Genomic DNA, 19,127 nt, shown 5'->3' with positions numbered 1-19,127 from the left:
GAGGTGGTCAGTGTGGATTCATACCCCAAATGAGAACCTTTCGTGCGTAGCCACTTTCGAGCTAGTCCATTTCCATTTTTAACACCGCGACACTTTGGAACTTCGGTACTGTGCACCACGAAATCGGCACTCTAGCTGTCTCCACAATCTAACGGGTATTCTGAGACCCGTCTTCTGTATATGGACGTATAGGAGTAGGCGAATAGAAAATGCTTCCTTCTACCCAGATCCGACACCTTTAGTCAACAGCAACTGTCCATAAAGTTTATTGTTCTGAGACGGTATCAACTGAACGATTGCCCTATGAATTATCTATCAGGTTAGGCGCCTAGATTGCCTCCAAACAGCCTCAGGCACCCCCTCCATCACCTCATAAAAAGGCCCTCATTATTTTGGTAACTGCATAGTTCTTTTTTCCAATTTCTTCTCTTTGACACTACCTTCCACGCACTACTCAATCCTGGATATCAACACCCAGAGTTCCGCAACAAAATGAGTAACCGCCACCTACATAAAAGGGATCTCTCGTTCCCTAGCCCGGCACCGTCGCACGATGTAACATTTCCCAATGACGAGACAGCCGCAGTCGAACAGGAGGACGAGCTGTGTCAAGCCCTGCTTTCGCTGATTGAGAGCATAGTGCGTGACATGCAAGACGAGCTTCGACAGCAATTCAAAGCTCAGCTGCAAGAGTCCCAGATGAAGAGATTGCAGCACGAGAAGGTACTCTCCTCGCTAGCGGAGTCGCTCGTGGCAAAACTACTTGCAACAAAAGAACAAATGGTGGAAGATCTTGAGGAAAGGGTCGCTATGCTCAAAGCCTCGATGGCTACTCCAGAACTTACCGGAGCACTATGGCCGGACAGGGCATCTCAGCCAATAGGCGAAGTCGAAGACCACTCTCCAGCATATCTTCAGCAAGGAACTGCGAAGAATGGCGAACTCAAAAACCTTGCTGAACAACTCAAACACGGAGCTGGGGACTTTGGGAGGGCAACGAGTGTGTTTTGTTCTGTCATCTTCTTCGATCCCCGCCAAGGCAAACTGGACGCGGCGGTGCACTTACCAGTAGGCCAAGCTCTGCCAGGTGCTAATGAACTCGTACGTGTTTGTGAGCAGCCAAGAAAGGGAACGTTTGTTTAGTTGACTTATTTCTCATAGATGCGGGCGATGGAGGAAGCGAATAATGCTACATTCGTGCAGGAGGGCGTCGCACCAGAAGTTGTCAACTCTCCTAGGACCACAGCATTTCAATCGAGTCGAGCTGACCGTCTCTTTGGGTCGGCAAGAGAAGAGGCCGAAGACGTGGACAGCAGAATGATCGAGCAACAGTTCACTGACGATACTGCCCAGGCAATGGGATCAAGCACTAGGCTCCGCTCCGAAGGAATCTGGCCAAGGAGACAGAAAGCCAGTCAATTCCCAGCACTCCCTGCCCGAGGACAACCAGCTCGATCTGAACCATCTCCTTGGTCCAAGCAGACCGGAAACCTATCACAGCTGGCAGAAGCAGCTCTTCATCTCAGCTCATGATTAGTAGTAGGACCTCCAATGACTTTTGGTCGAAAGCCATACCACGCCTGCAGATGAAGCACCAGTCTAGCATTCATTATGGGGTTTGCCACTAAATATGAGTTGCCAAGGTCGTCGGTCTCCCGTTGCGGATTAACATCTGACGTGAGTCTAGTTCAACGTGGGTGATCTTTAGACTATAGCTTCTCCATTCTGGCAATTCAAGTGTGATGAAATATATGTGTATACATCGCAGCCAGCATCGCTGAAAGCCCAGCTTTTCATAGTAGAAGCTGAGAACAGGCGACTACAACGCGGGTGTAAGATGTACCGTTTTATGGAGTTACCGTTCGAATTGAGGAGCCTTATTTAGAATTTCGCCTTGCCCAACCGGCGAGTTCTTCGCATAGCCCAGTTGCCAGCCTGCGAGGACAGCTACATCTCCGGCCCAATATTCGTTTGCTCTGCCGGCCGGCAATCCTCCACGCTTGCCAAGAATCCCGGCATATAGCTCTCGAACATTTTCGACCCTTCTTTGAGAAAAAGCCAGGAGACGCAGAGATATCTGGACCAATATACTTTCGCCCTAAAATCGACATTCTGTATATTGACTCATACTCGATCAACGAAATTGCTGAATACCCTGAAGTAAACGAAGTCGAGTCAGTTGCTATTCGATGCATCAATCAAGAACCATACAGAATGTGGTTACATGGCACATATCGCCAAGATCACTGCTGGACCGGCATGACAAGGCTTTTGTTGGTGACAAACAGGAACAGCCCAGAGCCAAACCATTGCTGCGCTGTCACTGAATTATCGCCAGATCCCGGCGGTCGGCAAGCTGAGTTGAAATGGAGCGAATTCTTCGCCCGGTTAGGGAACTCGAACCAGTACGTTCCCGATATCAAGACTGTCGAAGCCGTCGTCGAAAAGATTGACCGGCATGATTGCTTTCTAGGATGGTAAATCACCGCAAGAAATAAATGAGATTTCGTGCTTGGCCCGGCGCCTACAAGACACTGCTAACAAACAAAGCAATTTGGCTGGCTGGTTGCTATTTTTGCCCATTTCGACGTCCCTTTTCCGGTTCTCTGGAGTCTTGAGTCGATGGGTCATACATAGCCTGGGATGCGTCATAGGCAGTAGCAGTACCGCCAAGACTATGGATCTGAATGTCGACCAGTGTCGGAGGGGTCGGCGGTTGAGACAATCGAGGCTCTTCCTGGGACGTCGTTATGTTCTACCAAGATGATGTGACTTTGTTTGATGATATGGAAACACATAGAGCCTTGGATGATACCCGTCTTGACTCCGATTCGAGCCCATACTGCAAGACTATAATTAATCATACAAAACTACTTATTATCCTCGACATATGGCGGCGCAGATCCTGGACATGGGAGCCACACCAACATTTCTTCAGCGAGTGAAACTCACCTATATGCGCAGGGATGGCGTCTGACGGTAGTTGCTCGTCGCAAGTTGAGTTTGGACATTTCTGGAGTCCATGGGAAGTGAGAATATGGCCTGTTAAATCTTCGGAATTAAACCGTTTGATGCAGTAGTCGCACCCTACCAGCGAATGGACCTTTTCTTCGTGAAATTTTAAAGCTTCTTGCGAAAACATCTTGCCACAGTTTCCACATGGCACATGGAATTCTGTGACATGCGCTTCGAAATTTTCTGGGGACAAGGTATGGTGACAAACGGAGCAAGGTTTCCATGAATGTGCGGAACGAAGATGGTGGCCCATCGTGTCGCTGGGATATTCCTCAGAGCATTCCGGGCATAGCCTTGGTTGATGGGCACCTTCAACGTGATCAGCGATCGAGGACGCTTCATTGACTGCTTCGCAGAAGTGGCAATGCTTCCAATTGTGGTTTTCTACCAAGTGTTTCTCCAGATCCACTGCATAGAACTGAACATCACATTTGGGGCAATTTTCCTTCGCGTGAAAGTTTCTGAAATGTTCCTTAGCATATTCAGATTCCAAATCTGGACATGTAATACATTTTCGCCACCGATGAGTCTTTTCGACGTGACGTTGAAGTTCTTCTCGATAAATCATGGTGTTGCATTCGGGACACGGGGCCGACTCATGCGTCATCAGATGCTGCGAAAAGGCGTCTCGTTGGGTCGTCATAGGTTGACAATCTGGACAGAGTTGAAGCAAATGCGTGCTTTGCAAATGAAAGTGTATTTTATCCACGTCACTGGAAAAAACTTTACAAAACGGAAGTGGGCAATGTTCGGCCAAATGACGCTGAAGATCTGACAGTTCCAACTTACACTGCGGACAGCTGTGATTTGTTTCGATATGTGCAGCTATGTCAAACCTGGTTTCACGACAGTAACGGCAATAATGTGCAGTGGCAGCATGGTCTTCAACATCATCGCAGTACGTTTCGCAACTCGTGCAAAAGTGGTATATAGCAATATGCTTAGCCCGATCCTTATATAACGTAGTTCACAAGCGAGCTGGCCACCCAAGGAAGCTGGCCACGCTAATTAGCATAACATACAATTCAACCTTTTACCTCCATTTTCATCACTACTTCCAAATGACTTCAATTAATAAAGAAGCTCAACTGATCCTTGCCATTCAGGCTATTGAAAAAGATCCAACATTAAGCGTACGGCGCGTCGCAGCGATATATACAGTCCCTCGTTCAACGCTTATGACGCGAATACGCGGTATTCAACCTCGACGCGATATCCGACCTAAAAATCAAATTCTTACAGAACTAGAAGAGGATACGATTATTAAAAGGATAATTGAGCTAGATTCCCAAGCATTCCCTCCCCGGTTAAGCGCTGTGGAAGATATGGCGAATCGATTACTACGCGTCACGCGTCGGGAAGAACTGGGCCTCTAACTTCGTCAAGCGACAACCACAACTCAAAACGGTATTTAGTCGCAAGTACGACTATTCTAGGGCTTTATGCGAAGATCCAGAACTTATCCAAGGTTGGTTCGACCTCGTACGTAACACAATCGCGAAATACGGGGTCGCGGATACGGATATTTACAACTTCGATGAGACCGGGTTTATAATGGGACAAATTACCCCATCGATGGTCGTTACCAGCTCCGAAAGGAAAGGCAAACCTAAGCTGGCCCAGCCTGGTAATCGGGAATGGGCTACGGTTATCCAAGGCGTCAATTCGCAAGGCTGGACGGTCCCGCCGTATATCATCGTCAAAGGCAAATACCACCTCTCATCTTAGTACGAAAACAGCCTAATGCCGAAGAATTGGAGGGTTGCTGTTAGCCCGAATGGTTGGACTACTAATGAACTAACTACAGATTGGCTAAAACACTTCGACGCGTATACAAAAAGCCGGAAATCAGGTGTATACCGGCTTTTAATCCTTGACGGCCACGAGAGCCACCATTCGGATGCTTTCGAGCAGTATTGTAAAGAGAATAACGTTCTTACACTTTGTATGCCCGCCCATTCATCCCATATCCTTCAGCCGTTAGATGTGGCATGTTTTGCACCTCTTAAGAAAGCGTACGGCGCGCAAATTGAACGTCTTATCCGAGCCCGGATTTCCCATATTACGAAAGAGGACTTCCTCCCGGCGTTTTGCGAAGCATTCGAGAAGAGTATAACCGAAAGCAATATCCGCGCAGGCTTCGAGGGAGCTGGACTTGTCCCTCTAAGCCCGGAAGTAGTGATATCGAAGCTGGATGTGAAATTACAAACGCCAACGTCCTCTCGGCCCCCTACGCGAGAAACCCGACCTTGGGCTTCGAGGACACCGAACAACCCAATCGAGGCCACTTCACAATCTGAATTTATCAAATCTCGGATCGCCAACCATCAAAATAGCTCTCCAACCTCAATTTACGAAGCTATCGACCAATTCGCGAAAGGAGCGCATGGGATTATGCACCGGATGGCCCTCCTCCAAGCCGAGGTGACTGAACTACGAGAGGCAAATACGGTTATTAGTAAGCGACGTAGGGCTAAAAAAACACGTATTCGGCTTGGAGGATCACTTAATATACAAGATGTAGAAGATCTACAGGACCAAAAAGACGTTACACAGCAAGTACAACAAGAAATACGTGAAAACGGTAGTGGTTCGGGTCGGGGACCGGCGCGCCAACGACGCTGTGGAGTGTGCGGGAAGCCCGGGCATAACGCAAGAACCTGTCAGGTTGAAATAGAATCATCCGGGCAAGAGTATTCAGAGTAGTTTAAATTGATTTACGGCGTTATGGTTGCGAAATTCAGTTGAATTGCGTATTGTGCTGATTAGCGTGGCCAGCTTCCTTGGGTGGCCAGCTCGCTTGTGAACTACGTTACCATATCGCAAGGGGGGCATGTATGATTGCGATCCCGATGCAGTTCAAGGTCCGAAGCATAGGCGAAGCATAAATTGCAGCGATGGCGTGATAAAACATGCTGGTAATGGTGCTCCAATTCGCACCCTTTGACCTCAAGACAATCGCAAAGGTGACAGTCCCAGAAATGCTGTTTGAGGTCATCATGATATTCTCCGCAACACATATGCTCCGAGCTGATGTGATCCTCCCAAAAGCCTTCTGACTGACAAGAGTAATTATGGTACACCTCCATGTGGTGTACCATGGTCGATGCTTTAAGACGTCCTTTTGCATAGTACGGGCAGATATGTCTTTCTGCAACATGTTCCTTCATGTCCTCGACACCTTTGCACTTGCACTTCTGGTTACACTGGAGATAATGCATTTCGTAAAGCTCATGTTTGATTCGGGCGTCGCAAAAAAAACACATATGAAAGCCGTGGGATGATAGGTGGTCGTTGAGCATTGCCTCCGGCATAGGCATATAGCACTCCTCGCAAGAGACAAACCATGGCGTTTCAGTAAGAGGATAGATCCTTGCATCCCCAAGTGGGTGTCTAGGATCGAATGCTATAGGAAAAAGCAAAAATCAATCTGGTGGGATGCGGAGGGCATTTAAGTCGCGATTGAGTAGGTCGGCAACATACTCTGTGGAGTCTTTCAAATGAGTAATAGTAGGCCGTAGGCCATCTGTCTAGTTTTACATCGACTATACGCCGTCTGTCTGGATGGCAATGCAGGGATGCTTGTCTGAAAGCCTTCTTGATGTCCTTCTCAGAGTATTTTTGTTCCGCGTCAAGCCAAAGAGCAATAAAAGGGCTATAATGAGAATCAAACTCTCGCATTCTCATCAAAGAGTGAGGATTGATGACTGAAGACTGAAGACTGAAGACGATGACTGAAGACTGAAGACTGAAGACTGAAGACTGAAGACGATGACTGAAGACTGAAGACTGAGGACGGAGGATTGAAGACTGAAGACTGAGGACTGAGGATTGAAGACTGAAGACTGAGGATTGAGGATTGAAGACTGAGGACTGAAGACTGAGGACTGAGGACTGAAGACTGAGGACTGAGGATTGAAGACTGAGGATTGAGGATTGATGACTAAAGACTGAGGATTGAAGACTGAAGACTGAGGATTGAAGACTGAGGATTGAAGACTGAGGATCAAGTTACGCCTTCTTCTGGGCGGCAAAGTAGCAACACCTGCAAGGAATTTTAGGCTGTCCGCCATTTGAGTTCAATGAGCTAAGACAACTTGAGCAGGAACAAAGTGTACTGTCGAAGCGGTTCGAACACAACTTCCGTCTCCTTGCCCAGATCATATGTAACCAGTCCCGCGCTCTCGCCGTCCGGAAGACAGACCAGCACGTCCCCCAGCCGGATGTCGCGCGCCGGCCTTCGCGACAGGTCCAGAGATTAGGGAAGCGCAGCCGCCGATCCTGTCCCATAGTCCTGGCCTGCCGATAGCGTCACTACGACGATGTTGTGCCCGCACATGCTGCCTGCGTGGAACACATAGTCGTCACCTCGGCCCATGCGAACCGCCGGTATGTCGCTCGTCTAGCATATAAAGAGCCATTTAGGCTTCAGTATCAACAGAGGCGATGCAAGCCACCCTGCAGGCTTTCGGGTCGAGGGTGCCTGCCCGTCTCTTGTAGCCTCTCTGTGTTGCTCCCAATTCGCGATCAGGAGTCGTCCCGTATGCGATGGCTCTGAGTGAATAATACCAATACTGGCTTCGGTGGTTCGCGCCGTCCAATCGGGCAGGTCATGTCGTTGTCGTTGTCGTTGTCGTTGTCGTCGTCGTCTAGGACACGTCGGGAGCCTCGGGCGGCTGAAGGCGCACAGTCGTCGGTCAAACAACCCCGCATCAGGAGACTGCGACCTGCAGGCCCCGACGGGGCCACTGTCAATGGTGTTGGATGGGATTTGTGCTCGTGCAGACGCTGTTGTTGGTACGGTTTCGGTTCCGATTGTCGACCAGGGCGTCATGTAGTGCCTCGCCAGCAATGGCCCAATTGAGTGCACCAACCCCTAGAGTGGTTGGGTCGATTGTGTGCAGCTGCCACAGCTGACTACGTGTATGCCTATCCATTACTGTGCGTGCCCCTGCATGTGCCTGCATGACAAGGCCACTAGCTCCCCAGTTGTTCGTTAAAATCCAACCGGCGACGCTGATCGTGCTCCGTGGAGTTTTGATTTTATTCTCCACCAGGAAGAGTGTCACTATGTGTATTGAATGAACCGTTACCGAATATTTAGGTAAACCTAAGCTGGCACTTCAAACACAACGATAGCGACGCATCCACGAACCGACAACACACGGCGACGACAGCGACGATCCTCCATTTTTCCACTGCGCCGCGCCGACGAAGCGACAAGGCCGCGACGACGGCGACGATGCGCGCTCGCACCCGACAAGGGCATGCCAACGGCCCCAGCGAGGGAACGGCGACGACAATGATGCGAGAATGAAGACGATCGATCCCGATGAGAAGGCCCCGGGAGCCTACAGATGATGGATTGCTTCCCTCTTTTCCCGCAGACGTCCTATCTCCCTAGGTTTCCTGCGGGGGTCACAGATGTCCCAACCCTGTGTACCGGCCAGCGAAGGCGGCCTCTGCAACCTGTCCGTGGTGCTGGCTACGAACCTGCTGTCCTGGCAAGAGCTCTTTCGAGTCTCTCTTGTCTGGGGTTAACAGAGCCAATGCAGAGACGCATCTTGTAGAATTTGTGGATTTTCAGTAGCCATTATGGTATATACGTACATAGATAATTGAATAAACGCTGGTTTCGGCTTGACCATTTCGCTAGTGATGTATGGGCTCACGATCACCGTGTCCCATGTCTCGTGTCGTTTCCTTGCCTCTTTCTCCTTCTCTACCCTGCTTGACTGCCCCCACTGTATCTGACTGTCCATCAGGAGTATGTAAGTAAATACAGTACAGTCCTGGTCGGTCATGGCAGCTTGGTCATCTCTGTGCCGTTTCTGGTTTCGTCGCTGTCGCTGTCGCTGTCGCTGTTGTGTTGGCGACAAATCAGGGTCTTGTCACTGTCAGGCACGGAAACGAGAATCTCAGACAAACCTGTCAGATTGTGGAGACAGCTAGAGTGGCCGATTTCGTAGTCCTGCACGCAACGTGGATCAAGTGTGGAGACATTGCACCAATACTATACTTAGCTGGTTCTGCTTCCGTACAATCATGAAAGAAATCAGAATGAGAATAATCCAAAAATGAGCGAAGGACGTCCATTGATTAAATCTGATTCTGGTTCTGGTTGGACCCCACCAGGACGCTTTTGAACATCGGTGCAGTACTGCTTCAAGCTTTGTTTGCGCATTTGCATACCACTTTGGAGGCGTACGGATTTGTCGCGCTGTTCCTCCTCAATCAGGTATAGCGTTGACCACTATTTGGTTGCGTCAAAGTGGGCGGGCGTCGCGTAGCCGTTTTCCCCCACAACAAGCCGACCGATGCGCCTCTTCTGTACTCCCTGTCGAAAATGGGACGGCCCGAAATAGGCCACCGACGAAAAGCACGACTCAAAACCAGGCCTGTCCAGCCACCCGAAACGATCGCGACAAATTGCGACAGCCCATTTCCGGCCTGACGAGAAGCAGACACGACTCGTTCCCGACCGAGTGTACAGAAATGGTGGGCGACCCGCCGAGGTTTCGTGTCATGACTGGACATGATTCAGGACCAGCCTGTTTCTAGCATGTCCAGGCAACCTGAGATGCCAATTCTGGGCCCCCTCTCTCCACAGCCTGAATGTCGATGTTCAGCTGGAACTGTCCATAAGCTGTAGGCCGGGTACGAATATGCTCCTCTACCGAATGCGTCCCTCGATCGACTGCATCATTCATATCGTAACGTTGCAATACTGTCTGTACAGTAACAATACCGTACCGAAAGACGACACATTCAGTCGCAGGCAAGACTCACTGATACAGTAGCAGATTACACATCAGTCTTGTCCTAGTCACAGACACGGAGACGTTACGAAGTGAGCATGACGAACTAGACAAACTAGACAAACTAGACAAACTAGACAAACTAGACAAACTAGACAAACTAGACAAACTAGACAAACTAGACAAACTAGACAAACTAGACAAACTAGACAAACTAGACAAACTAGACAAACTAGACAAACTAGACAAACTAGACAAACTAGACAAACTAGACAAACTAGACAAACTAGACAAACTAGACAAACTAGACAAACTAGACAAGCCTGTATGGCAACGACACAAGATGGCTGGTGCATATTCTCTGTACTGCAAGTTCTGTACTGTACACTAACCACGAACAGTATCATACAGGGATGTCATGAAAGTGAAATGGGTTGAAACGAAAACAGATTAGTCGGTGGGTATGGGCTCGAGTCGGAGTGAGGACGGAAACTTCGGAAACGATTTTGTAGTGTAGTGTTAGTTGCCCTCTAGGGGAATAGCCCGGGCGTAATAAACTTGTGTGTGTGTGTGTGTGTGTGTAACAATATGTACAGTGAAACGAATCGCGCGGCGAAGTCGTTAGTAACCTCCATGTTAGTCCAGAAACTGCTATCAAGATTGCGCAGGCGCTCGTCGCAATAAGTAGATTCGGGCGTCGATTTTTGCGCTAGTTAGAAGTTCTGAGTAGTCGGCTGTATTCGGCAGGATTGGAACTGCTGCTAACTGTATGGTGTGCCGCGAAGCTCAGGACAGGTCCGAGGAGACTACTCCATGCTAGATCGGAGGCCACGATAGGACTCAGGGCGGGATACGTATTCGAGTTCTTCGCCATTACTTCGGACTCTAGGTGTTTCTGCTGTGTTTGATTTAACGGTGCACAAGAGGCTGGCAGTGTCACTGTTCTTCTTGATAGCGGTCAGAAGATTGGTTACGCGGTCTTCTAGGATAGATCTAAAAAGCTCTAGCAGTTCTAACTAAGGGAGTACTCCCACCTTGAGGTACTCTATATAGACACATCTGGTTGGGCCTACCTTCTTGCAGTTTGAACAACTTGGCTGTCCACTATCACTACATGAATTAACACAACAATTAGTCCTTAACAATCAAGAATAGCAAGGGCTTACCCTAATTTCCCTACGGCGGCAGTCATTGCGGGCGATGGAGGTTTAAGCACGCTTTCGAACCAGGTCTCTCGTTGGGCAGCGGCTGGGTGAGGGAGAGACCGAACCCTCAACCGCAGGTGGGTGGTGCTGGGATGATTGGCGTGTATTTACTGGGTGGCATTTGAATTCACGTTGTTGTCTTGCTGGCTGTTGGCGATGTTGTGTGACAATCTCGCCGGACTGATATGTTGCACTGACATAAGAAACCAGGCTGTTGTGGCAACATACTTAACAGAACCCAGACGTCAAGCTGCTCCGAAAACCAGTCTCTTAGGGCTTTTCGGAGGTGGTCCCTTGGCTCTGATTGGCTTAATTGTGATTACACACCGTGCACCCAAGGGTCGCGCTATGACTCGTCATCCTGACATATCTAACCTAGTAAATTAAGCCTCGCAGAAGATTAACTCATACCAAATACAACAGTGACCCAGTTGTTTTTGACGCTACGTTTTAACAACATCACTATCGGGATGATTCGAGGAAATCTAAAAGGATGGACCAGGGTGGTTCCTGTTGTTCTTGTTACATGCAGAGATAAATGCTGCGCATTGAGTTAGTAGGTATGTAGGCCCGTCCGTGGGGAATTCGGGCGCCCAGCCTCGGCCATCCTCTTCATGCTTCCGCTCTTCCCTGATCCACGATCAATTCATGCAAGGTCCCCTTTTCGGCCCCGAGCCGGTGATAAGGACAAAGAACCAGCTGCGTAATACCGGGCGCGGCACTATTGCCGTTATCAAACCTAACAAACCTATCATATTAAGTTGGTGTGATAATCAGAACCGGTGATGAATGTGATTGATCACCATGACGTTGCATGCCTGACAACTTTTTGCTATACATCGATAATGGAAGATCCTGTCCCATTGGAATATTTATTCACCTTAGCATTACTCTTTCTCACTTTTTCATAAAGTTGATTCCCCACAAACGAACAGGAAATATGAGTTTTAAAGAGCATTTGGGCGGGCTGAAACAGCTAGACAACAAAGTAAGTAGCATGCCATCTATACCATTCAAATATGGTCCCTGTATTGACCTTTTCACTAATGAAGAAGACACCTATTGAGCCAGTCGATCATCCTTTGCGTCTGTACGGAAATGATCAGGCTACATACGATCTTCTCCATCACCAGTTAGAGTTGAGTGTCCGGTTCCTGAGCATTATTAGCTGATACATAAGCAGCTAAACGGTTAGGCAGGCATAGGCAGTATTTCGATTCTGGTGATTCCGCACTGTCGCGCGCACGTCGATCATCTGACGTTGGTATTGTTACGACGGGGAAGGAACATCCTGCCCGAGCTGGCATTTCGCACCCCTCGTGCCCCGTACCGAGTTCGAGCAACGTCGATGAGCACGCCTGGCGACAAGAGCATGGTGGCGAAAAGGCTGGCCGTGTACAGCATCACAGTCTTCTTCACGAATAGGATATTGTTTTAAGGTGTCCTTGCAAGATGCCGCAAGAAACTTATTGAATGGCGGTTGTGCTTGGCATACTGAAACGCACGCGGGGCGCTATGGCACCTTCCATGGGACCAGGCATAGTGCGCGAATTTGTATGGCCATATGTAAAGATAATGCTTCGGAATAGTGCTAATCAATTTGAGACGTCATGGTCAAATTGTCATGCTTTCATTCGTGTTACAAGATGCACTATAGGGCTCAGAGCTACACACAATTTGTGAAAATTTCGGCCAGCTTCTTCTCGGCCTCCACTTGTTCGGTGCTACTTTATAAAGCAGGTCCTTTGCGTACGCAGGAGCTGCCATCGCCGCATATCCCTGCCATCTCACGTTCTTGTGCGTGTCCGAGTAATCGCAGGTCCAGCGGATCACGACACATGGGAAATGATCCATCAGCCCGGCAGCCTCCATCTCGAAACACAAGGTAACTTCTCGGCCGAAAGGCTGTCTCGTATAGTCGCATCCTTCATTAGCTGGTTAGCGGACGCACTGAAGCCGAAGTGGATCACCGGGTTGTCTTGTTCCTCGGATCGGCCGGCTCGATCAACCAACTTCGAAATGTCGTCGCATGCAGTTGCACAATCAGCATCATCGCTCCCAGCATGTTTGAAGGAAAACATTTACACCCTATCTGTGTTGGACGCCGGTTTTTAGCACTCCCTCCACAGCCTTGGATTGTTCTCGAGAATGTCATGAATCACTCTTCGATAATGTGGCCGCGACGTTTGTACTGGGCTTTCAAAGTAGACATTGCCGTCAACAGGCACTGTGGCGGCTGATTTAAGTATCCAGTGATAGTAAGCTGGCATCTTGTGTAGTCTTGCCGCAATCATATTGGAACACCCCTCCACTTGTGTAGCCAGGAGAACTGACAACGATGTCACCCAATCGAACATCGTGCTTTCGAACTTGGCGCACCACCACCAATACCTACCATTAAACCGATTCTGATATCGGGAAAAGTGCGTATCATGTCTCTGGCGACGTTAGCAGCGCTGACGAGCCCACATTGCCAATGCGGCAATGCGGCAATGACAATATTGTGCTTTCCAATGTGACTTAGAGTATATGTGTTGGTGACATGGACGGGCGCTTCTTCCAAATCCTCGGTTCCTTGTCGAGTAAGATCGTGGCCGCGATAAGTTCGGCTTCTACGGCACAAATCCATCCGATTGTATAAATGGTTGGGTCTGACATGATCGGTACGCAGGAGACCTAGCCGCGTTCGATCGGTCTGGGTCGGTGGCCTCAAGTCAATCAGAAGCAGTGAGCAACGTCAAGGGTTTGAAAACAATCGCTGGTAGGCAAAGACATGCTTCGAAGAGTCGGCTAGGTATTGGAAAGGTGATTCTGGACTTTCTGCTGTCATTGGAGTCAATTGGAGCAGTCATGATGACTTCAGTAGGCATTCAGAAGCGCCGAAGGCGTCCTCGAGCCTTCAGGTGGTCGCTGTCAGCCTCGAATCTGCGCATCCTCAGTTGGTGTGGCCACCCACTTAACATGAATGCTCGGAGCCAACTGCGCAAAAGTGAGGAACCCCTGCCGTTGCAAGGTAAGGCGTACTTTATCTTTGGGCAGTACCCGCGAGCCTCCCAGGTTCAATATGAACATTGTGAGGACTTCGCACCTTTGCGATCGACTGCCGATCGAATGAAATTGCCGGGTTCATATTGCTAGGTAGGAAGTGCCGTTTAGCAAGAGTACAACCATTTAAAAGGGTTTGCGAATGGATTAGGTGGAAGTAGGTCCGCAGAAATCCCAGTGCTGCTTTGGTGATATGGTTTGGACAAGTTTTCGCGTTATCTCGACTGGACAGATACTCTTGCCAAAAGCATAGCTAGCGTGGAGATCCTGGCCCGATCGGCGCATGATAAAACCTGACCATGACCAGGGGCTGAGGCTTGAGACTATTGGTGGTATGCTAAAACAGGGTAATAAATAATATATCTCACGGTGCAACTTATGAATTGCTCTTATTCTCGCGCTGAGCAAGTCAGGGGCCAAATATTCGGGACAGACGACGACGTGATGAATCTCATCGAAACAAATTATACCTCGCCGTCTTGTTGTAGTTGACGGACAAAATGGGTTTCCTAAGCTGTCCCTTGGTCGCCATGGTTGCGTTTCACACAATACCGTTTTGGAAGAGGTGAAAAGAGCTTGGACCACGAATGGTGTCCGTAATAGTGACCTAACTAATGGCCTCAAAAACACTGGAGAGCGCTCGAAAGGGACTCGGGCACCATTCCATCAGATCAAGCTCAATTGAGATGCTCCAACCTGTAGGATCAGCGGACTATTACCGCGTCTCCAAAGATGTCGTCTGAAAAGCATTGAGAGAATTGTTGGTGGAGACAATTCTGTCGCAGGCCTGCCGCTTCATTGACCCCGCATCAACAGCGGCGGTCACTGGTCCTACGCATAACTATAATGTGTTCTGAACAGGCTAGTTTTTTTTGTACTACTTTGCCCTTCTATAACACACTGCATTCGCAGGTTGAAATACTAAGTTCTGTTTTTCTGGCAACCTGTTGCAAGACAGCACTTACTACCAACTCTATTCATCCTTCATCTTCAAGATCATGGCTACACAAGCACATGTATCAAACTTGCCTCAAATGTCCACACAGGCTCTTCGACGTGCGCACGCGGAAGCAGAAGTCCGCACTGCCGCCGCGTCATATGGCGATGCCGATACGCTGGGTGCATCGGTCAAGAAAACGGCCGCAGCGGCCGCCGCATCGGTTCAGGCATAGGCCTTCCAATATGATCCGAGGTTTGCATATCAAGCTCGATCGGATCTCTCAAAGATTAGAGGAACACTCGACAAAGATGATTCAGCCCATAACAAAGTGAGTATTCACGTGAGGAGTCATATGTTGGGGAAAGAAACGTTGACGGATGATTTATTAGGCCGAGTCATTTCTGGGCTGTGATTTTGTTTGCTTCACCTTCTGATGCTCCTTGGGCTTCTCCTTTACCAGTCATGGAGCCACGGGATATTCCGGCTGCCTCAACAAATACAAAAATGGATCAAGAAATGATTGAAAGGCTGGGTCAGCAGAGAAATCGAGGGATTTACTTACTGCATGAAGGGGATTAAGCTGCATCGGACACGATTGGTGTAAATATAGGAGCAATGGAATGCTGTGGTATAAATACTGCTTGTGTCTACCCACGTTAAAGAGTTCTCACATGAACGTAGTGACTGTTGAGACGCTGGTAGTGCAAGGAGCAGAGAATTAAGGATGTTCCCTCTGCGAAAGGCATGCTCATGCTCTCAGAGCTCCATGCACCGCTCTCAATTCGAACTAACACCACATGTGACCAACCAGCTAAACGTTTTAACATCGATTCATCTCCATACACCAGAAAGTCGCGGCTGGACTCCCAGTCATCGTGAAGACTACATTTCGAAGATATAAGCACAATAAATGGTATCCACCGGTCTTGCCAACTGATGTAGATTGTTCCACCTCACCACACAGATCAATGAAGGTGATTATGCAAGCTTTTCTATTAAAATACCTTCTTTTTCCACCACTCCACCACTCCACCATGCTGATAATAACTGGCAGTAATATCGAAGCTTATCTCGTATTCTAGGTGCTGCCGGTTGAGTATGATCCGGGAAAAAGATGACAGACTAACTCGAGCCCGCACCAGGCCCGTACCAGTACCGGTGCCAGTTCACTGTAGTAGAACCTTTTTTACACGAGAATTTTGGCCGGATCTTTCCGCTACCATCCAGACAGATGGTGACGGTGTCTCGCTAAAGCTGAATTGGGAACGGAGCATGATGATGTTTAGTGTATCGGATTGCATGACGAATGATATCGCATATCTATCAGAGCATCAATTTAAGGATATGGTACAGAATGTGAAGACGTGAAGCACGATTGAATGGAAAGCTTGATTGCTCGGGGCACCACTATAAATGAATTCGATACCACAAAGTCAGATCTCTTCGACCCATCACAAGAGACTAGTCATTATTACTAGATGCCTAGAGAAATTTCCGTTACGACGTATGAAAGAAGCTGTGGTCATCGAACCAAATTTACAAAGAGGGTGAATAGTAAACACCAAAATTATTAATTTCGAAGAGCAAAGGCTGTAATACGTACGGAATGAATGAGATTACATGGCTTCGAATTAGGGGTTCAGCTCGACAATTAGTCTGAGATGTGCTGATGATACATGTTGAAAGCAAGAGTAATGAAGGTTATTATTCTAAGCCAGGCAGTGCTGAGAAAATAGGCCAGCAGAGTTAAGGAGAATTAGAAAAGCCTGTCAAGATAGCCATCTGAACGCCAGAATGCTCATCAACCTCGTGTCGTAAATAGATTTACTCCTTTGTCAAGCTCTCAATGCATCCCTCCTGTTATCCAAAATTTGCCACCAGTTTTACCTTCCCGCTTTATCCCTCTGCTCTCGATGTGTCTTACGTTTACACGATAACTACACCATAAACAAGAGAGCGTTCGTCATGCAGCAATTCCGACAAACACTTTGTGCTGCGTGGACCGCCGGGCAAAAGCCTCACCTAGAAATTACCGGGATAGAGCATCTGTTAGTTGCGAGTTCCTGGTATTTAAGCTGCCGTAGCGGCAAGGTACCGAGCTCAGCGATTACACCCTTTGTGCTAATTCGTCCTATATTTATAGCTATCAATATTCGGCACCCGGTCAATACTAGTATCGAGTTCGGGAATGCTTGTGTTGGAGACATTGTGAAGTTCCCGCAAGGGAGCACAGTCGGATTGCTGGGGTCCGCCAATGTTATTGGTTTCGGGCGTTTGCAACTCAGCGTATAAAGGAGTCTGCGCAATCGGCTCGTATACTATGGCCGGCGTCGACGGCATTGGCAGAGTATTCTGTCCGCACCGCTGCCGTCGATGACGCCGCAGGAGCAAGACGCCAGCCAGTACGGCCAAGAAAACGAATGCTGTTACAGCAACGCCGATTCCAACCGCCGCGCCAGTCCCGATTGGAGATGGGATAGTGTTTTCTGATGACGTATTGTTTGTTTGCGTAGTACTTGGTGTCCCGGAATAAGATGAGCTTGGTGCAGTCGAACTTTCTGACCACGTCGACGCTATCGATCCCTGTTGCTTCTTGAATTTCCACACAACGGTATTGCCATTCTTTGTGCCGTGGAAAACGAAATGGCAGTACACATCTTCCTCGGTGGTGGCGAATCGCTGGTTGAGGTTCAAGGACACTGGCGCCAATTGTCCTTTTGACACCGCGTCGACACTCACATCGTCGTCATAAACTTATCGCAAGTCAGTAATTTCTCAACCTCGAAGGTACCAATGCCATACCACCGGTGCTATTGAAGCATGCGAGGCCAACAGTAGGCGTTTGGTCAGAAGGTGTCCAATTCAAGATGACCGTGTCGTTTGGGTACACTGGCCCAAAACTGCTGGTCGCGATTCCAGGGGTGATATCCGCAGCACCGGCAGGCGGGAACACCCACGTTACCGGATCTACAGACATAGAATATCCTGAATCTGAGGTTCATGCCTAGGCAAAGGCGTCGAGTCAACGATGGGCCACCCTATGCGATTGCGCTGGTTTTTAAGAATCGTTTCCAGCGTTCATGTCGGTTCTGCCTAAAGGAAACACCGCTGCCTCACATTTTGCGGTACATACGAATTGCACATGCCGAGCATTGCTGTGCCCCACGGTCAGGGGTGCGACACCTTGTGCCCCGTTTGTCTGTGTCTTCTCAACACATGTCCCAATACCTGCCCTCCAAGCATGTCATTCTTGCGCCAATGTGCTTCTCGACTTCGCCAGCTTACTAAATTGCAAGGTATTATAACTCTTCCTGTCGCGATCTCGACCGAGCTGCCCCACTAGATGGTAAAAGATGGACTTGATAGGCGCAATCACTGGTATCGTACCTGTTGCGCCAGTTCTAGTCATCAAAGCCTCCAAGAAGCACAGCAGCAGCTTCCTGCACGGATTGATGTACAGTGACTTTTGCAGCATCGTAGCGCTACTGATCACCGCTGATATTGAAACAACACAAGCGAAAGCGCAAGTACCCTTGCCTTGACCTATTGTAGCTTAGTGGAACTAATCACCCAAATGCTTAGCCGCAATGCAGCCTAATTAAGAGCATCACGCTCCAAGTCCGCCTTTAGACTAACCGTGCCCACCCACTTTCGCACGCACCCCCTTTTGCACGCCGATTTACCGACGTTTCCTCAAACACACTGATAGATAGATACAACAACTGCCAGCCATAACACCATGAAATCAATTCAAATAAACTATCTCTAGGTTATTTACGTGTCCGCTTTCGCGTGGAAGGTTGTATTTCGAGGAACGAGTCAATAGGGACTTGTTCATTGCGTTGTAGCTCAGGCATCTTCCTTTTCAGCTTGTCTTGCGCTGGTCTGATCTCTGCAACACTAGCAAAGACCTTATTCGGGTCTTTTCTAACTGTTTGACGTTTATCAGGCTTGTGATTATCTAGTTCAGCTTGCAAATCGAGGTTTGCTTGACGTGTTGTTGCTAGTTCTGCGAGCGCCATGTCAAGTGACTTGGCACATTTCCCAAGCAACTCCCTTACGTCTCTAGAAGTTTGCGAATGATTGATGGTAACGTCCCTAATTTGAAGTCGAAGGTCCTTACTATTATGAGGAGTAAACAGACCAATTTCAGCTAGATCTGAC

General features: G+C 48.6%; 9 protein-coding genes across 9 annotated transcripts; 3 read left to right on the top strand and 6 right to left on the bottom strand.

Moving 5' to 3' along the window:
- The first annotated feature begins 93 nt into the window (after positions 1 to 93).
- Positions 94 to 1,293, top strand: BKA67DRAFT_570331 (uncharacterized protein). Its single transcript, XM_046103156.1, is given in 2 exon segments — positions 94 to 1,106; positions 1,121 to 1,293. 2 exon segments carry the CDS (start codon positions 493 to 495, stop codon positions 1,185 to 1,187), a joined length of 681 nt encoding a protein of 226 aa, XP_045957847.1. The 5' UTR covers positions 94 to 492; the 3' UTR covers positions 1,188 to 1,293.
- A 1,463-nt stretch (positions 1,294 to 2,756) lies between these two features.
- On the bottom strand, positions 2,757 to 3,744 carry BKA67DRAFT_324783 (uncharacterized protein). The gene has a single exon (XM_046096206.1). It carries the CDS (start codon positions 3,656 to 3,658, stop codon positions 2,861 to 2,863), a length of 798 nt encoding a protein of 265 aa, XP_045957846.1. The 5' UTR covers positions 3,659 to 3,744; the 3' UTR covers positions 2,757 to 2,860.
- A 1,846-nt stretch (positions 3,745 to 5,590) lies between these two features.
- BKA67DRAFT_570325 (uncharacterized protein) lies at positions 5,591 to 6,466 on the bottom strand. Its single transcript, XM_046103155.1, has one exon. It carries the CDS (start codon positions 6,333 to 6,335, stop codon positions 5,823 to 5,825), a length of 513 nt encoding a protein of 170 aa, XP_045957845.1. The 5' UTR covers positions 6,336 to 6,466; the 3' UTR covers positions 5,591 to 5,822.
- A 52-nt stretch (positions 6,467 to 6,518) lies between these two features.
- On the bottom strand, positions 6,519 to 7,253 carry BKA67DRAFT_324739 (uncharacterized protein). The gene has a single exon (XM_046096205.1). The coding sequence runs from the start codon at positions 7,086 to 7,088 to the stop codon at positions 6,702 to 6,704; it is 387 nt and encodes a 128-aa protein (XP_045957844.1). The 5' UTR covers positions 7,089 to 7,253; the 3' UTR covers positions 6,519 to 6,701.
- Positions 7,254 to 11,376: 4,123 nt separating this feature from the next.
- On the top strand, positions 11,377 to 12,592 carry BKA67DRAFT_570298 (uncharacterized protein). Its single transcript, XM_046103154.1, has 3 exons — positions 11,377 to 11,966; positions 12,031 to 12,116; positions 12,178 to 12,592. The coding sequence occupies exons 1-3, from the start codon at positions 11,793 to 11,795 to the stop codon at positions 12,401 to 12,403; spliced, it is 486 nt and encodes a 161-aa protein (XP_045957843.1). The 5' UTR covers positions 11,377 to 11,792; the 3' UTR covers positions 12,404 to 12,592.
- A 150-nt stretch (positions 12,593 to 12,742) lies between these two features.
- BKA67DRAFT_324421 (uncharacterized protein) lies at positions 12,743 to 13,243 on the bottom strand. The gene is made up of 2 exons (XM_046096203.1): positions 13,064 to 13,243; positions 12,743 to 13,010 (listed from the first exon to the last, which is right to left on the bottom strand). Exons 1-2 carry the CDS (start codon positions 13,131 to 13,133, stop codon positions 12,832 to 12,834), a joined length of 249 nt encoding a protein of 82 aa, XP_045957842.1. The 5' UTR covers positions 13,134 to 13,243; the 3' UTR covers positions 12,743 to 12,831.
- Positions 13,244 to 14,493: 1,250 nt separating this feature from the next.
- On the top strand, positions 14,494 to 15,581 carry BKA67DRAFT_324448 (uncharacterized protein). The gene is made up of 2 exons (XM_046096204.1): positions 14,494 to 15,291; positions 15,353 to 15,581. Exons 1-2 carry the CDS (start codon positions 14,870 to 14,872, stop codon positions 15,540 to 15,542), a joined length of 612 nt encoding a protein of 203 aa, XP_045957841.1. The 5' UTR covers positions 14,494 to 14,869; the 3' UTR covers positions 15,543 to 15,581.
- A 1,503-nt stretch (positions 15,582 to 17,084) lies between these two features.
- Positions 17,085 to 17,940, bottom strand: BKA67DRAFT_660153 (uncharacterized protein; the record flags this gene model as incomplete). The annotated part of the gene is made up of 2 exons (XM_046107570.1): positions 17,085 to 17,716; positions 17,766 to 17,940. 2 exons carry the CDS (start codon positions 17,938 to 17,940, stop codon positions 17,085 to 17,087), a joined length of 807 nt encoding a protein of 268 aa, XP_045957840.1.
- Positions 17,941 to 18,068: 128 nt separating this feature from the next.
- BKA67DRAFT_570289 (uncharacterized protein) lies at positions 18,069 to 18,617 on the bottom strand. The gene has a single exon (XM_046103153.1). It carries the CDS (start codon positions 18,436 to 18,438, stop codon positions 18,208 to 18,210), a length of 231 nt encoding a protein of 76 aa, XP_045957839.1. The 5' UTR covers positions 18,439 to 18,617; the 3' UTR covers positions 18,069 to 18,207.
- Between the last annotated feature and the right edge of the window lie 510 nt (positions 18,618 to 19,127).

The sequence above is a fragment of the Truncatella angustata genome (genome assembly GCF_020726525.1).
Source record: "Truncatella angustata strain MPI-SDFR-AT-0073 chromosome Unknown BKA67scaffold_5, whole genome shotgun sequence".
Classification (NCBI taxonomy): domain Eukaryota; kingdom Fungi; phylum Ascomycota; class Sordariomycetes; order Amphisphaeriales; family Sporocadaceae; genus Truncatella; species Truncatella angustata.
This window is presented reverse-complemented; position numbering and strand designations above follow the sequence as displayed.

Bases quoted from the DNA above. Each gene is read 5' to 3' on its own strand.
- BKA67DRAFT_570298 (XM_046103154.1), top strand. From the start codon at position 11,793: ATGCCTGACAACTTTTTGCTATACATCGATAATGGAAGATCCTGTCCC. The intron at 11,967-12,030 runs GTAAGTAGCATG...TCACTAATGAAG, and splicing joins TGAAACAGCTAGACAACAAA to AAGACACCTATTGAGCCAGT. The intron at 12,117-12,177 runs GTTGAGTGTCCG...ACGGTTAGGCAG, and splicing joins CTTCTCCATCACCAGTTAGA to GCATAGGCAGTATTTCGATT.
- BKA67DRAFT_570325 (XM_046103155.1), bottom strand. From the start codon at position 6,335: ATGCCTATGCCGGAGGCAATGCTCAACGACCACCTATCATCCCACGGC.
- BKA67DRAFT_324421 (XM_046096203.1), bottom strand. From the start codon at position 13,133: ATGACATTCTCGAGAACAATCCAAGGCTGTGGAGGGAGTGCTAAAAAC. The intron at 13,011-13,063 runs GTAAATGTTTTC...ATTGTGCAACTG, and splicing joins GCGTCCAACACAGATAGGGT to CATGCGACGACATTTCGAAG.
- BKA67DRAFT_570289 (XM_046103153.1), bottom strand. From the start codon at position 18,438: ATGCTGCAAAAGTCACTGTACATCAATCCGTGCAGGAAGCTGCTGCTG.
- BKA67DRAFT_324448 (XM_046096204.1), top strand. From the start codon at position 14,870: ATGTGTTCTGAACAGGCTAGTTTTTTTTGTACTACTTTGCCCTTCTAT. The intron at 15,292-15,352 runs GTGAGTATTCAC...ATGATTTATTAG, and splicing joins ATGATTCAGCCCATAACAAA to GCCGAGTCATTTCTGGGCTG.
- BKA67DRAFT_570331 (XM_046103156.1), top strand. From the start codon at position 493: ATGAGTAACCGCCACCTACATAAAAGGGATCTCTCGTTCCCTAGCCCG.
- BKA67DRAFT_324783 (XM_046096206.1), bottom strand. From the start codon at position 3,658: ATGACGACCCAACGAGACGCCTTTTCGCAGCATCTGATGACGCATGAG.
- BKA67DRAFT_324739 (XM_046096205.1), bottom strand. From the start codon at position 7,088: ATGGCGGACAGCCTAAAATTCCTTGCAGGTGTTGCTACTTTGCCGCCC.